Below are 17,585 nucleotides of genomic sequence, written 5' to 3'. Positions count from 1 at the left end.
TAAAGCGCTCTCCTTCCTGTACTCCAGCTAACAAAGGCAGACGTGTAAGAGGCTGTCCTACTTTATGTGGCCCTTTATTTTTTGCCTGTTGTGTACATGCCTTTGTTTAATGTGTGGATTGTGTACTTCCCTCACTGCATGTCTTGTGCTGCTGCTACTGTTTGCTGCTGCTGCTGTGCTTTTTGTTGTTTTACAGCTGTGGGCTAAAAGCTTTTGGAGTATTTAATTTGGGAATCCTATAAGCAGAATATCGCAGTAACTGGAGAAGATGCATTTAGTACATTCTTATTTCAGTATCAAAATTCTTTATGAAAGCTGATCAGGTAGATGCAGGTTGGACAGGTGAGCCAGTGTCAAATGAGGACCTGTTTGTTTCCTTGCCCTTAGCAGAGGGCAGGTGTTGAGTTATAGGTATTGCCTGTAGAAGGTAGAAATCTGGCATTTGGCATGTCATAGCAAAGGATAGAAAATCCCACAGTACAGAGATAAATATAAATAGGAAGTGGGGAACTGAGCAAATTGGAGAATGAAGGATGGCAGGAAGAATTCATACAAGGAAAACAGCTGTGAAGCTGGAAAGCTCTGTGATGTTTCAAAAATCAAGGTGGATTTTTAAGCATGGTGTTATCAAAGCTTTGTCAGACTGAATTCGTACCAGGTATGCTCTGTTTTAAACTCATACTGCCACTTCTGTGTGTTTTAGACATGTATGATGATAGGAATAGAGAAGCATAAAAGTGTTTCTATTGAATATTCAATAGATAAGCCATAATGCCCAACAGCTCTAATAAGGACCAGTTCAACACATACCACTCAATGTCTCAGGCAAACTTACAGTAACTGCTTCATTTTGTCAGCTGTGGCTCCCATTCTAAGCTTGTCTCTCCTCAAGATGTATTTGTACATCATCCGGCTTTGCCTCAGACCTATACAGGTGATGCTGTGGAAGCTCACAGGGCTATTACAGTTTGGTAGGAAATACTGAAATATGCTTTTGATAATCCAGTGAATTAGTTTAAAACTAATTTTAATGGTGTTAATACAGTCCATGTAAGCTTTTATCCATACTTGAGGCAGGTTTTATATGAAGTTCTTCTCATTAAAGCAAGGAACCTGGAAATTAATGCAGCAGCACAGCTTAAGGCCCTGTTTCTGCATTAAAGGTGGTGATTAAAATCCCTTCAAATTCTGTAATGGTAGATCAGGTTTGGTATGTTTCACGGGCTTTTTATGTTCATAACTAAAGTAAAAAGACATTTGTTACTGGTTCAGCAGTTGTCTTTAACCACAAAGGCTTTGTAGCACATTCCAGAAGAGTTCTGTCATTTCTATCATGCTTGTATTAAATTTTTTAAGAGACACCATGAAAATTCTTTGGTATGCAGATGCTACTTTGAAAGGGAAAGCCTTTGGAGTATGTGGAAACATTTATGCGATGATAGATTGCACCTCTGAGTTTAACTTGCAGAAGAAAAGGAGTGTCTGTTTCTTGCTATGAGAAATTTGCCTGTAGTTACTCATTGGGCTTATTTTTTAATAACACTGTTAAGGCAAATTATTGGAGGTTGAACAGTCCTTGGACTCCCAAGTTATCAGATGTTTAGACCTGATTAAAAAAAGCTTAAAGTATTTGAAACAATGTTATGTGTCTGGGGATTTACTGCTTAAAGACATCAGTGTTTCTAACACTGGATAAAGCTTGCAATTACTGTTTGCTTCTGATAAACCTGAGCACAGAATCATTGCTTTACTGCTAGTTTTTACCTCAATGCTTGAAACACATCATCTACGTGTAGAAAACAGGTGTATCCCAGGGTGAGAATTTCCTGGTTTCTTTACAGAAATACTTCCAGGCATCTTAATATGCCTGAGTTGATTAAGCTGGTGAGCATTCTCCACCGGATCGTTCTTTTGAAGGCTGTGATAAAAATAGAAGCCATCAAACCTAACTCACTCCTATTTTAATAATACTACTAATAATGATAATAGAAAAAGAAAAAACCAGCAACTGCACCTGTTAACTACCATGACTGAGTTTCTGGAGAACAGGGCTGTATATGCATGTGTAAGATTGGCTTGGCAATTTATTTTATTCCCCCAAAGCAGTGAAGTTTGTGGAATCTTTAGTATGATGGCAATGGCAAATGAGATAAAAAAAACAACAAAACCCCAAAATACTGTAATGTTCAAATGCTTTCTGTAAATGTTGCTGCATATTTTAGCTGGTGTGCAAGCCTGCCAAGTCCTTAGCCATGGGGAGCTGATGGTAGCATTGCTTCAGAAAAGCCATGCATACAGTGGAGCCTTCAGTAGGCCTCATGCTTTTATTGTTAGTGGAGAAAAGCATCCTCGTCTCATTAGGCTTTATTTTAAAATATATCGATCTACAAAACTTTGATGGGGAGATGCCTTATTTTCAAGGAAGAACTTTGCATTCTCTGGCTTTTCAGTTGCACTGACAAAAGCTGACTTGTTATCCAAGATACCTGGTTGTACCTATCTGCGTTGTTGTTCAGTGAAGCTCAGTGTTGGGCTTAGTTTCATTGTATATCGAGGACTAGGAAAATATTCCCCTGAAGAAGCTGTATTCCTGGTAAGGACGTCTTTGTAGTTCAAGTGGGGAACAAAAACCCCCTTGATTCTCCACAAATATAATTAACACTAACCTCAGGAAACGGGTTGTATGCTCTGCCTTTTCTCCTTATTTTCTTCTAAACATGCTTGCAGTGATTTACATGGGCAATATGGGCATTCACTTCTAAAAAAATCTCCACCACCAGTGGAGAAACCCCAGTAGTGTTTAGAAAATACCTATTTAAAATGCTGAGTTGCAAGTCTTTTTGGGTATTTCTTGGGCCCCTGCACTAGCAGCTGTTATGCATGTGCTCACCTCTCAGCAGAAGCCTTGGTGTTCTCATATTCAATAATTTCCATTGCATTTTTGTCCTTTAATTAGGAAGTTGCTTAAAACTGACTTTTTATTCTCTCAGTTTTCTCTTAGGAATTCCACTGCTCCCATATCTTGTTTTGGTAAGAGTTGAGAATTCTTTTTTTAATGATGTCTTTGATTTATTTTTTTGGTTGTTGTTTTTCTCTCAACTTGTTCTCCTAGATTGACTCAGTTGAGAATTTTACGTTGTCGAATACTCCGTCACGGGATGAAGATAGCAAGTCTCACCTTCATTCAAGATCAAGGTCTCCTTCTACAGCTAGTGAGATTGAACCAATTGAGGTACCTCACACTTGACAAAGTTTTGTCTTGCTTTTTGTTTTTTAGGAATACTAGTTTCACTCATACAAAAATTGCCACTGCAGATCCTTTTGTTTAGAATGAAGCTCACTCCTTTTCAGCAAGGCTATTTAGTAATAGCCTTGTAATAGTCTTCTGCACTAGTAGTGAACTGTATTTCGGGGAATGTGGCATTTCACATTCACGTATAGCTGATTGGTTAGGGATGGGAACTGTGTTGTATCAGTTATCAGATACAGTCTCTCTTCATAGCATATCCTCAGTCATGAATAATGAAGAAATGTTGTCACAAAGATAATGTTACACTGTAGTTTGTAAGAGAAGACTTTGGAGTCCTGCTGAAAGTCTTGTCAATACAAAATGTTAGCCAGCTCTGCAACTATCATAATGTATCCCCTTTCACTATTAAGAAATTTAACTCCGTGGTTATTTTGCATTATAAAACATTCAGTCAAACATTTAAGGTAAAATTATTTTTGACATTTAGGAGATGAATCTTACATGTCATTTTTCTGAGCCCTTTCCTATGTTTGGGGCTGGGGTGGGTGGAATATTATAGTGTTTTTACTTTATTCAAGCTACCCTTAATAGTGTGTACTTGATAATCTTACTGATCCTTTGGGGACTGTGTTCAGGTTACAGATCATCCTCCCCGTTCAATTCACACACCAACCATGAGGACAGCATATATTGGATCGGGACTCTCTGCACCAAAGGTATTAAGTCAAGCGTTCACACTTCTTATAGTGTAAGGGGGAAAGCATCACTCCTGAGCAACAGCTTCAGAACTGTGTATCACAGTAATCTTAGCAGAACTGCCCGGAAGGGTTGCTTACGTGCAAGCTGGTTGCTTTCTAATATTTAAAACCCTCATTCTTACATTACGTGGTGTGACGAGTTGTACTAGGCATTCCCCTGTAGCAGCACACGGGGGCTTGATTATAGGAAAAACAGTAGTTTGGACATTAGAAAGAGATAAATGAACCAGAACGCGAAGAAAGTAAAAGGAGACTTCATAGAAAACGAGTGTTTTCTTGCATGTGTCTGACCACCCTGCCTCTGTATTCTGCATACGATAAAATTGATATCACTGTGGGCCAGTCTCTGCTTAGGAGGTCTGTGTGCTAATTAAATGCTTATTTTTGAGCAAAGGCAAAGAGTAAGCCTATAAAATTAACCTCTAGATTTACATTTTATAAGCAGTGTAGAGGGAGCGCTTCAGTGCTGGACTGGGAGAAGGAATTCCAGTTTTTCTGTCTTCTGGCTTTTTACTGGCATAAATACTGATTTTTTTACATCAGTTGTTGAAATTATTTTGCTGTTGGCCAAATAAGCCAGTCAGTGTATGCTAATTCACAGTGAATTGTATATATTCAAGCAAGTGAGGAATAAGGCACAAGCTATTAAAGGAAAAAGTCTCTCATAAAAGTTTCAGAAGTGCCTCGATGGCTTAGGGATCTTCTTTAAATATGTATATATTTAAAATATATACATAAAAAATACAGATCTGTTTCTCTGCTTTAATAAATGGAGAAATAGCAAAAGACTTAATTTGTGTAAAGGAAAGCTGTCTGTTTTGTTGGCAGCATTTTAATAGATCAACTTAACTGATTTTGGTAATTTTACTTTGCACATTATTTAATGGTTGCAAATATTTTGCTCAGTAAATCATGATTGTCTTTCTAATTTGTTGCATTCCATAAAGAGCCTTCTTATTTTATGATTGCATCAGTTTTTAAAGCAAAGTATTGTTTCCCTGCAAGTTTCAAAACAAGACACCCATCTGCAGACAGAAAGTTTCCATTCTAACAGTAAAACTGTTATTAAATATGAATGAAGTCTGAGTCCTTAACTGTGACATCTTATGCTGTGAAAAGCAGGAAACTGAGTAAAATTTTAATATACCTACTCATTAAAATAGTCTGCAAAGTTGTCTTATTTCAAATCACATTATTCAGGTTGTTTGAACAGCCTTTGTGTTCACCCTGGGCTGTATCCTTTCTCCACCTACCAGTCGTTACTTTCCTGGGTGTTATTTCTAGAACAGGCAAGCAGCTTCCTGGATTATATATAAGGTCTTTTTATGAATCATACTATCACATTACATAGTCATTTAGCCTTGGTATCATAGCATCAGCACTGCTATCCTTGTGGGGAGAGAGAGAATTAAAACACTTACTCATGTAGTCTGTGTTCTCAAGAACTAAGAAGCCCTTTCAAAATCAGCTTCACCTACACTCTTGCTTTTAAACTGGGTGTTCTGAAATTGCCTGTGCCTGACACCATAAAACTGAACTCTGTCATAGATTTCTGGTGTGCAAATTAAAGTATGATATTTTTCTTTGAACCAAGGCAACACTCCTTATAGAGGAACATTGAATTTGCAGTTTAGGGAGGGGTTTGACCTTGACTTGGCTGCTGGGTGCCCACCGAGAACATTACAAACACACCTTTAATTTCTAGAGTGTAATGGAATAATTTTGGCAACTTTCCTATCTGCAGTGGAAATGAACTCGTGTTCTGAGGCAAGGTCCAGTTTCCATGGTTTCATTTACAGAGGATGGTTTAGATTATCAATAATGAGCACTGATAAGGAAGTTTTTTCAGTGTTAGGAGCACGGATCTCATTTCAGTAAACACAAATAAGCTCCCTTTTTAAATGCAGCTGTGCACCTATGTCTGTGAAAAAAATTACAGTTTTTCAGAAGCATTACAGGCATTAACATCCTTGTCTGCTTGTTTTTCAGCCTAAAGCCCACCAGTTTGTAGTGAAATCATTTAATACACCAACAAAATGCAATCAGTGTACGTCTCTGATGGTTGGTTTAATACGACAGGGCTGTACCTGTGAAGGTAAGCACTTGTGAAAGCAGGAAGTGTGAACTGTAGTTCTTTCAGATGCAAATCGGACAGCAGATATTGTAGTCTGATAATGCAGGAGTCTTCTGTTTATATTTTGAATAACAAAGTATGTTACCATGCTTCAGTCTTTTGACAGTAGATGCCAAATGGTTTGAACATCTTAAGTAACAGATGACCCAGTTACCTGGGGGCATACTTATTCCAGTTGGGGTAGAAGAGCTTAGTTCAGTTTACAGAAAATAACAATGAACGGCCACAGTCAAGTATGCTGACAGCAGCTTTGCTTTCCGACTTGGTGGGGAACATGTAAGACAGCTTTCCCTTTCAGTACCAGTTTTGCTTCTTGCCAGGACTAATTTATACTGGGATTGTATGTAAAGAGAATGATACCTATCATTTTGAGGAGCTTCCATCTTTTTGCTTGCTAGCAAAGTTGGGCCTTGAGGAAATCATAGTGATTATCTCATGATGAGCTTCTGAATAGGCTCTTTCTTACCTGGGTGAAACCAGACTCTATCCATGTACCTCTGAAAATCAGAAAATCAGAATTTAGAGCAGATGAAAGCATGAACTGCTGCTGTTCACAAACTTCCATTTCTGTCTCGGCTTAGCAAAGTTCGGTGAAACCATTCAGTTGTTGGGCAAAAAAAGAGACCATTCCTTTATAAATATCATCATTATCATAGCTTTTGAATTGCACAAGAAAGAACCATTAAATCTCTTTGTTTCTCCTCCTCTTCACAAGTATGTGGATTCTCTTGCCACGTGACCTGTGCAGACAAGGCTCCTGCAGTATGTCCAATCCCTCCCGACCAGACTAAAGGACCTTTGGGAATAGATCCACAGAAGGGCATAGGAACAGCTTATGAAGGACATGTCCGAGTAAGTATCAGGTAGCTACATTTGGGGCACTTACATTAAATTTGTTGTTTTCCAGACCTGCAATTAAACTCTTTATTGGAGCATTAGGGTGGAAATGGATTCAGTTATAATTTAACAGTTTGGAAACTAAGACCTAAATTTTGACAAAGCAAGACTTAGCATCCTCTGTTGGCCATTGTGCTTTGAGTTGGTCTTGTTCAGTCCATCTCTAGAGACCAGACCATCTATGAGGCCCTGTGAGTTTTTGGGTCTTTCTGTTGCTGCTGGTACTGTCTAGAGTCATTGGTGTGAATACTTGTGCGTAAACACTATCAAATTATTAAACGTATTTTGGGCCATATTCCTGTTGACTAACTAGAGATGGGTTTCTTTGGACGGAGCCTTGGGTGGCAAGGTTTAGTGTGAGGTGTCCCTGCCCACTGCAGGGGGGTTGGAAGTAGACGATATTAAGGTCCTTTCCAACCCTAACTCTTCGATGATTCTATGATTCTGTGATTCTTTCTCTATATTGGTTAATTCAGCTTTGAATCAGCTTGTGAATAAGAACAAAGAATCTGTAGTGCTATGGATTTTTAAAGTCATATTTTGTGGTGTCTGTGTGGCTGTGTTTGATGCTGACTGCACCTCTGCTACAGGTTATGTTGCTTAACATTATCGCTGAATAAAAGCTTGTCAGCCTAGAAAAGAGAATTGATTTTTGTATTGTCTGATCTTTGATTGCATGCAAGCTTACAGAGAGCTGATGGGAATTTGTTTTGTTAAAGGTACCAAAACCAGCTGGAGTAAAGAAAGGCTGGCAAAGAGCGCTGGCGGTGATCTGTGATTTTAAACTCTTCCTCTACGATGTAGCAGAAGGAAAAGCAGCCCAGCCCAGCGTGGTAGTGAGTCAGGTCATAGACATGAGGTAAGCACTTTGGTGCTCAGTGTGAGCTTTTCAGAGTCACTGGGAGGGTTTTTTCCTGTTTTTTCTTTTTATGAAATCAGTAAGGAAGCTTCCAGGCTTTTATGAAACACTGTGATCCATGTTGAGAGCCTCTGATTTTCCAGAAAAAGGCATTATCAGCAACTAGCCTGAACTTCTATGTTCGTATGTGGCAATTTAAATTTCCATTACCACATCATGTGCCAAAATGCATCTGTTCAGCTGTGTAGAAGATCTGCAATGAACAAAGAAGAAAAATACATTCTTTTGGGTTTGAATAGAGTTTTGGAAGACACATGGAATTTTGTTATAGTGTAAAACTAATACAAGTTTTGGTTCAGAAGGGCTAAATAGTTTGTTCCCTCTTCAGTATTACTGAAATACTTAACTTTTAACATAACAACTAAGCAAAGCTCATCTCTGAACTAGATGGGTTTATCCAGGGAGTGTCAAGCAGCTGTAGGTTATAGCTTCGAGTGAGTTCGTGTTTTTATGAAGGTTGGAGAGGGGCTCTTGGTCCAATAAGTTTCACTATTTATTGCTTTTTTAAGAGTTTTAATTTAAAGAGAGAAACCCCAGATTCTCTGAATAGATTCATCTCCATCAGCATTTACCAGGAATTAATTATGCAACATTGCATTTGTGAGTTTGATCTGCAGATAGAGAAGAAAGGATGATTTTTAAAACTAGATCTCAGGACTGTGTTGATGTGTCCTTCCCAAAACAAAGCTACTGGCACTATGGAAATAAAAGTGAAAACCAAACACACAGATTTTATTCTTTAACTCTTTTCCAATTGTGTTTGTGGTCTCCATAAGGGATGAAGAATTCTCAGTGAGTTCTGTCTTGGCCTCAGATGTCATCCACGCAAACAGAAAAGATATCCCCTGTATCTTTAGGGTAAGTATTACGTCTTGAACCTAGTAACCCAGCAGTACAGGGCTTCACAGTGTGATGTTAGAGTGTGCGTCCACTGACAGCTCACTAGCATTTTATTTTCTTCACAAGTTCTGGCTGGGTGGTATCCATGGCAGCAGCAGCAATACATAAGGGTCTGTACATAACATCATTTTTGTGCTAAAAATAGCACTGGCACATTTAGACAAGCTCTCATCTCCCCTTTACCTGGGTTCTATTTTTTTTTGACCTTCACAGTAAGACATCCTTTTCTCACCCTCCTGTTAGTCATTTGGAATTCTTCTTGTTCTTCATGACCTTCTACATGTTCATTTCCTAGAGTTGCCTCCTGCTTTACAATTTCATTTGTTGTTAATTCTGAAGTCTTTGTTTTATGTATTTTCTTTGTATGTATCCATTGGATCTGTGAAAACTCCCATTCATCAGGTAGTCAGTATCGAAATCTAGTGTAAAATGCTCATCAAGATTTATGTCTAATATCAGGTTTTTGCCATCATTGACTTTTTCTAATATTACATTTACTAGATATTCTACTGAAGCTTTGACCTCAATGAAGTACTTTCGGTGTCCTTATCAATTCCTCTATCATTTCTTTACTACACCATTGTATTTCATTCTTGTTTTTCCAGCTTTCAAGCTGTCCATTACTCTGCCTGCTGAGTGAAGATAAACCTACAAAAGAGGCTTTCGTTTTTATCTATAGTAGCTGTACCAAATACATGAAAAGGATTGTAGACCGTTCTTCCATAAAGACCATTCGTGCTGCGTTAAATTATTAATGAAAACTGTTGGTCTTAAAGAATACTTTGTAAGAAATGCTTTTCATTATAAATTGCTTTGAGAAACAACTGACTACCTTATTTAGGGCAGACATTTCAGTACCTTTGCTGAGTTGCATCTGCAGATTTTTCTGCTGTGGGTTCTTGATTGAGTATATTCTGTTAACGAAGACTACATTTTCTCATTCTTGGTTCAGACAGCTACTTACAAGGGTGCTTACAGGCATTTGATACCCTTGTAAAAATGATCATGAATTTACTTTTTTTGCTTATGACTTAAAATGTGTATTTTAACATTTTCCAGGTTACAGCTTCCCAGCTCTCTGCATCCAGTAATAAGTGTTCAATCCTGATTCTAGCAGACGGTGAGAATGAGAAAAGCAAGTGGGTAGGAGTGCTGAATGAATTGCATAGGATCTTGAAGAAGAACAAACTCAAAGACCGTTCAGTCTATGTTCCCAAAGAAGCTTATGACAGCACCTTACCCCTCATCAAAACAACACAGTCAGCAGCGATCATAGGTATGAAATGAATAAGAAAAATAGGTATGCTAAAAGCATGGGGGGGTTTATGCAAGAAACCCTCGTGTTAAATAGCATTATATACCGAATAGAGTAATACATGGTGGTTTTATCCCATATGGAAATGCATATGGGTTTGGGGGAAATGCAGTTCACTGTCCAGTACTTTTGTCAGATCTTTAAGAATATTTCCCCCTATTCACACTTATTCATAATTATGAATAATTTTGAGAATTGGACATTACTCTTCTGTTAGTCTATATACATAATTCCAGAACTGGGCAAAACTAGTACTATAGAATGGATATAAATCGCTGACTTTACAAAATGTGCTTGTGGGACCAGAGAATACATAAAAACACAAAATCAAAGAATGAATTTAGTAATTTTAAATGCCACAGCATAAAATATCTTAAACTCTAGTTATTTAAGTAATTGGAATATCCTGTAGTTATTTCAAAGTCAGTATTACACTTAAATGCTCTGAATGGTTTGTTAAAAATGATATTTCTTGCTGTTACTTCTTTTAACAGGAAATTGAAAGACTGGGAGGTTACCAGTGTTTGGTATATAAATGTGTTGGGTTTAGCTTTATATTTGTTTATTTCAAGATATTAAAAATATGTCTCTGTTAATAGGAATTTTGACTTTTGCTGAACAAGTTTTGAAAAATAACTTTTTCGTTTTTTTTGTTTTTTTTTTTATTCCCCAAATATCACAGACCATGAACGAATAGCTCTGGGGAATGAAGAAGGGTTGTTTGTTGTGCACGTCACCAAAGACGGTAAGAGATGAGGAACTGGTAATAATTTCCTTAATTTAAATAATCACAAAGTGACTTTGTAATCCTTTTTTTCTCTATCAATGTCCTTCATTTTTCTTAATTTACTACATTATCGGCTGGACAAGCCCATGTGAGAGCTGATAATCATGAAGGGTAGTGTGTGTGCACTCTCTGGTTTGGGTATCCTTTCAGATGAGAAAGATCAAGCATCTGGAATGCAATTGAAGGTTTTATTCCCTTGTTTGAAGCAGGCTCAATACTGAATTCGGAGCAGGTTGCTCAGGAGTTTGTCCAGTTGGGTCTTGAAAATCCCCAAGGACAGAGGTTCCATAATCTCTCTGGGCTGCCTGTTGCAAATTATCCTCACAGTGAAGCATTTCCTTCATATTATGCAGTAGGAACCTCCCTCATTTCAATTTGTGACTGTTGTCTCCCCTTATCCTGCTGTGCACCTCACTAAGGAGCCTGACTTGGTCCTTCCTGTAACCTCCACTGTGGTATTGGAAATGAAAACTTTATTCAGTTCAGTATTGTAGAGAGATGTAATTACAGATGCCCAAGCTAATTCAACAAGCAAGATGTTTAACTGTACATTTTGGTTCTTTGAGGGTTTTCCTTTATTGAGTAGTTTGTGGCTATAAACTGGTTTATAAAATGTATAAAATGATACAGCAGTTGTTACTGCATTGAATCTTCTCTCTTCTTCTGATGGGGCAGAGCCAAAGGTCTGTCCAGCATTGCCACATCTGGTATCATTAAACTACACGTTTTGATTCTGTACTTTTTAATATTGCAGGGAAGCAATAAAGGGGATTTCTTGGCTTTCCTTGGTAATTTATCTTAACAAATATGTATGTTATGAACAATTCACACTTCAATATTATTTACTTGGATTTGGGGGGTTTGTTTTGGGGTTTCTTTTTCAGAGATCATCCGTGTTGGTGACAATAAGAAGGTTCATCAGATTGAGCTTATCCCAAGTGAACAGCTCATTGCAGTGATCTCAGGACGGAACCGTCACGTGCGCCTTTTCCCTATGGCTGCCCTGGATGGAAGGGAGACTGAGTTCTATAAGCTGGCAGAGACAAAAGGCTGTCAGTCAATAGTTTCTGGACATGTGCGCCACGGAGCTCTTACCTGCCTGTGTGTAGCTATGAAAAGGCAGGTCCTCTGTTATGAACTAAATCAGAGCAAGACACGCCACAAAAAGATCAAGGAGATCCAAGTCCAGGGCAATGTCCAGTGGATGTCAGTCTTCAGTGATCGTCTTTGTGTGGGCTACCAGTCCGGTTTCCTAAAATATCCCCTTCACGGAGAAGGCAGTCCATACAGTCTGCTCCATCCAGATGACCACACACTCTCATTTATCTCGCAGCAGCCAACTGATGCCATCTGTGCAGTCGAAATCTCAAATAAAGAGTACCTGCTGTGTTTTAGCAGCGTAGGGGTTTACGTTGACTGCCAGGGCCGAAGATCCAGACAACAAGAGTTGATGTGGCCTGCAACTCCATCTTCTTGCTGTAAGTTGCTCTGAGTATCACTGTATTTGCTGTTATTCATTGAAGTGATCACTGCTTTTATTAATATCCACAGGAAGTGAAACGCAGGGATAATTACCTGGCAGGTAAATGAATGGTCTCAGCATCTGTCAGCATGTTGAGTCTAGTCAGAGGGTTTTATCCTGATCTCACTTATGCTAGGCTTGACAAAGTTGTCACTGACTTGTGCTGCTGGAACATGAAGAGGAATCAGGATTTCTAAATCTGATGTCCGCTTTCTAAACACATGGCCTCAGGTCCTACAGAGGCTAGTGGGAACTATGCATTCACTACTGCTGATACAGATAGGACTGTTGTTATTTAAAGTCTTAAAATTCATTTGTACTTTGGCTCAGCATTGTGATTCAACCTTCCGTGATGCCCAGTTGTCAGGATCTGGTAGTTTGACTTGCCTTTCTTTAATGGTGCTTGTTTCCTATTTAATGGGTTTGCTTTTTTTTAACTTTTCTTTCCTTATTTTATCATTCTCTCTTCCTTGGCAGTTTCATGGACACTTCTCATTCATCTCCTCTCTTTGCTCTTTAAAAAAAAAAAAGATTTTTAAATTCCCCGTCTGTTTCCCTCTTCCCTTCTAAAATACAATGTATGGCAGGCAGCATAGATAATGTATTTCGTAACCTTAAGGGAAATACTATAATTTTTCAAGATTTATGTTTCCAGCAAGAACTGTAAAACATTTATTGCACATTTTTTGAAAGCTGGGGCTTTGTCAGTTGGAGGGAGGAAAAACCCTGCAATGCCTGTCATCTTCTTTTTGATGTCTTTCTGAATGCAGATAAAGATTAGCCACATTTGTCCTCAAAGTATTTGTGCACGAGCCCAGTCTTAGGTTGATTTTTAGCATGGTCTACCGTTGTACCTGTGAGAGCAGTACAGTCACTCTGAAGATGAATGTTTCACCTTGCTTGAGTGAAGCCCCTTCTGAATGTGGAATGAGCAACTTCCACAGGCAATACCTCACTTCTGGGTTTCTAGCAAGAGTGTAATAATTATACAGGACTCGGAGAATGGATGCATTGAAACATTTTGTGATCAGTTGAAAATCAGGCACTTTCACGTGTAGTTCTTCTGTATTGGTCATTGATATTTGTGAAAGATTTTTGATTGCCTTAAATGAAGTGATTTGATGTTAGTGCAGTTCAGAATGGAGGTATATTTTGTAGCAAAACCTGTTACATTGAAGCACAAATTGGATGATCTTGCTAGTCTTGGCAGACCATGGCAGTCTTGTTGCTGACATGGAAATACTGAATTCTGCCTTAGAAGTGGTCCCAGTGGAATGAATTTAATCCTGGGGAAATGTGCCAGATGAGCAGCACGAGAATTCTCTTTACAATCCAGAAAATAAGAGAATTAAAGCTAAAAGGAAGCATAAAGATTTTTATGACTGTGTCACAGTGCTTAGATCCAGCTGATGTTCATTTAGTACCTGGTCCAAAAACTAAGAGCTCAGTTCGTTCAAATGACAGTTATTAACTAATGAGAGTGTATTTTCCTACCAGATAATTTACAAAATATGAGCTCTTAAAAATAGGGGTTTTAGAAGAACAAAAAAACCCTTTGAAACCACATCAGTGTTTGGCAGAGTAAACTGTAATCCCTTGTAGTTCAAAAAAGTAGTTTGGTTCTGCAAAGTTAAAAGAAAAGCCATGGAGGTTTTAAGTTTTTTGGTAGTGCTGGATTGTCTTCAGGATAAATTTCTTGGCAATTTTGAGTTAAAACATATTTTGCAAATACTGTTGTTGCGTTGTGGGGTGTCGGGTTGTTTTCCATAAATATGATTAAACCATAAGCAATTGTATATTTTGAGCCCTGTCTAAAAGCACATCACACTATACCTGATCATCCTCTCTCAGGTTACAATGCACCATACCTCTCTGTGTACAGTGAAAATGCAATTGATATCTTCGATGTGAACTCCATGGAGTGGATTCAGACTATTCCTCTCAAAAAGGTAACTTGCTGTTTCGGTATCAGTTAAAGAACATATCTAGACTCAATCTTGCTTTGCTGCAGTCATACCAGGATTTTTAAGCACATTGAAGCTATCATTATAACTGCTTATCAAAACACAATTGAACTAGAAAAGCTATTGCAAGGAAACTAGTGCTTTTTGGTCAAAATGTAAGATGCCAAATGTGTGTTGCATGTGGTTTTGCTTTTTTAGGTGGATGATCAATCTGGAGCATGTAAAGCATGTAAAGACTTACTGTAGGGATCAGGTTTCTGGTATTAATTGCGTATGACTCCATTGGGCCTGATTGCATATATGTTATTGCCAGAAGATGGCAGAAGTTATCATAATTAAACCTGCCTTCAGAAAGCCGCATTCTGGTTCTTGAGAACATTGTGGACAAAGTTAGAACACTTTGCTTCAACCAGAACAAATATTAAAACCCAGGATGATGTCAGGTTTGGATGCTTATCAAAAGACAGAAGTTTTTGAAAGCTGACACTTCTTGGTATTTGGGAGGTGTTTGCTCAGCTGTGTTTGGAAAGCCAAAAGAAAGATGTTGTTTTCCCCATAGTTTAGACTGACTTGAACTTTGTATTTTTGTCAACTTAATTCCTTGACTGGCATTCCAGTGACACAGAACCACAAGAAATTGCCCTTGTGATCTTGTGTAAGTCATTCAGTCTCTCTGCATATCAATTTCCCACATGTCAGATGCAGACCAGGATATTACAACAATGCTGTAAGGATAAATAATGCCAAGATCGAGGTGCTCAGCTATTTACCATCTTCAGGAGAGAAGAATATGGCCTTTTACAGATTTCCTCTACTCCTTCTGCTCTTCAGATGTTGAGTTAAGCAGTTAGAGTGGTTTTTCTTTCCCCCACAGATCATAGTATGATTTAGTATATTGATTAATATTTGTCTCAAGAGTGCCCATTTAATAAATGAAGCTACTTTCTACAAACAGGAATTGCTACATCTAGGAGACTGAAAACCGGCCATTTATTATGATGAGTTTGTTTCTAACACAATTTGCAGATTCAGTGGAGTGCTTCTTTCAATTTTAAGTTAGAAATCACAAATACCAATAGGCTTTAGCAATCTGTATTTACCTCTCTCAAGTTGCAAAGAAACTGATATGCTGCTAACACAAAATAAAAGTGCAGCTTATTGCTTTGTGCATCTAGTAGACAAAATTGAATTACTATAAGAAGTAGACAGAATTTAGAGAGGAATGATGTTAAGCCCATGTCTTTAAGTAGGATATTAGGCAGCTTCTTCTGTACTTGATCTCCAAACAGAAGTTTAAAATCTAAAACTGTTTTTAACTCTGTTGCATGGCTTTAATGACTCAAAATTGCTAATCTAGAGAGCAGGCACGTGTCACTGGAGATAGGAGACCCTGTTCCCTTCAGCCTGCAGTTCTGTGGAGCAGGCTTTGCTCTGGCCAGTTACACTGTCCTGCCCTCTTGCTGGCTTTGTAACAGTGCTCCTTTAACAGGGTTTATAATGGTACCTTGGAGCTTTCAGAATAAGATGCACTACATATATGTTAGTTATTACTATTACAAGGGCTGGTTTTTCCTTGTTTCAGGTACGACCCTTGAATACAGAAGGATCACTAAACCTTTTAGGCCTGGAGACAGTTAGATTAATTTATTTCAAAAACAAAATGGCAGGTAAGTAAAGACAAGCCAATTTTTATCATGTGAATTTCTGCTTAGAAAGAGCATTTTCCTTTGGCCTGGGTCTGTGTATTATAGAAAGTGATCTCTCAAACATATGTTATGTTTGGAGAGAGCCAAAGCTTACAGATTCCACAGTGATGTCTGCTAGGCAGCTACTCCAAACTCTTGTTTCCCTTTTGAATATTCAGTGAAGACTGGAAATAGAAAACAGAATGACTAAATGCTCCCTTCAGATCTGTGATCACTTACCAGAATACTATCTGAAAATGCCTGCACAATTGAAGACTTTAATAGCGATCTTGGCAGTACTAGATTAAAATTGGTATTATACTAAACAAACCTTGCCCAAGGATCGGAAAGTGATATAATATTATGTATTCATAACTTATTATTAGGGCCACATATGATTATGTGCCAGAGTTTTAGCTTCAGAATTCTGTTTTTCTTATGTGTCCTCTTGACCTTTTTCCTTTTTACAGCTCATTTTATAACCATACTGAGTAATTTCCTTCATTTTCTGTTTAATCTGTTAGATAGAGAGGGGATGTGCTTTAACAGTCAAAAGCTATAATTCTTTTTAGCAACTATTCTGAAAACAGTGGAAACAAAGCTCCAGAAACACATAGTGCTGTTGGCAGTGTTTCAGTGTTTATTTAAATTGCTAGCAGATTAGTACAAAAGGAATGACTGTGGGAGAGAAGAGCAATATGGGCAAAGTACATCTAAAGAATTTTCAAGTCTAATAAAGACTGGGCATTAAAAGCAGAGCAGAAGAGGGGAAAAATGGAAAGCCTAGGATCAGAAGTAAGGCTAGTGCTTTGCTCCTGTACGCTTCTCACCATCTTTCAGAAGAGGCTGCCAAACAGTAAAAGTATCCTCCAGGTGTATCTCTGTAAGTGTGAAGTTTTGTTCCTGAAGGTGCTTACCCAGTAGAGCCCACACTTCATGAAATCTCCACTTGATCTTAACGAAAGAAAAGCTTTCAGCTCCATGCGAAAACTGTCTTGGCAGTGAGCAGTACCTGTTAGGATGTTCAAGCTTATTAAGCGTAACTTTAGTCTCCATACATATATATGTAAAAACAAACAAGACAGAGCAGTTGCAGCATTCATTCAGTGCAGCACTCCTGTTGTATGATCATCACTGCTATACACGTCATGTCTTATTATAATAAAGACACCTTGGCCGGACACACACATGTGGAAGAAATCTTCCTTTTTCCCACAGTTGCACCAAAACACATCATTGTTCAAACATTTCAGAAGGTTTAGTCTCTTTGGAGGAGAGAATGAATGAAAAAGAATCTTCAGTTCCAGATGACTGGCAGAACAAGAGGCTGTTCTAGTGATTTTCAGTGAGAACTGCCGAAGAAAGTTCGAGATAGAGGACTGAGATCCTTTCCTGCCCACCTAATTGTTGTGTTTGAAAAAATCAGTCAGTGGTAGTTTGAGAACACAGTTGTG

General features: G+C 38.3%; 1 protein-coding gene across 9 annotated transcripts in view; it reads left to right on the top strand.

Annotated features, from left to right (window-relative positions):
• The window catches only part of CDC42BPA (CDC42 binding protein kinase alpha), a 179,900-nt gene that overhangs the window by 142,603 nt on the left and 19,712 nt on the right, over nt 1-17,585 (top strand). For 6 of the 9 annotated variants that reach the window (XM_057400043.1, XM_057400042.1, XM_057400040.1 and 3 more), the window contains 12 exons: nt 6-44; nt 3,113-3,232; nt 3,886-3,966; nt 5,998-6,103; nt 6,858-6,994; nt 7,759-7,898; nt 8,735-8,816; nt 9,918-10,134; nt 10,856-10,918; nt 11,845-12,438; nt 14,334-14,431; nt 16,029-16,113. In XM_057400043.1, coding sequence (XP_057256026.1) covers nt 6-44; nt 3,113-3,232; nt 3,886-3,966; nt 5,998-6,103; nt 6,858-6,994; nt 7,759-7,898; nt 8,735-8,816; nt 9,918-10,134; nt 10,856-10,918; nt 11,845-12,438; nt 14,334-14,431; nt 16,029-16,113 — 1,762 coding nt within the window. The remainder of the gene's footprint in view (nt 1-5; nt 45-3,112; nt 3,233-3,885; nt 3,967-5,997; nt 6,104-6,857; nt 6,995-7,758; nt 7,899-8,734; nt 8,817-9,917; nt 10,135-10,855; nt 10,919-11,844; nt 12,439-14,333; nt 14,432-16,028; nt 16,114-17,585) is intronic. The other 3 variants (XM_057400045.1, XM_057400039.1, XM_057400046.1) reach the window with 2 other exon arrangements.

This window comes from Pezoporus wallicus, unplaced genomic scaffold, assembly GCF_028554395.1.
Source record: "Pezoporus wallicus isolate ANWC-B61680 ecotype Strahan unplaced genomic scaffold, APGP_CSIRO_Pwel_v1 contig_7339, whole genome shotgun sequence".
NCBI lineage: Eukaryota > Metazoa > Chordata > Aves > Psittaciformes > Psittacidae > Pezoporus > Pezoporus wallicus.
Note: the sequence above shows the minus strand (reverse complement) of the source record. Positions and strands in the feature narration are given on the sequence as shown.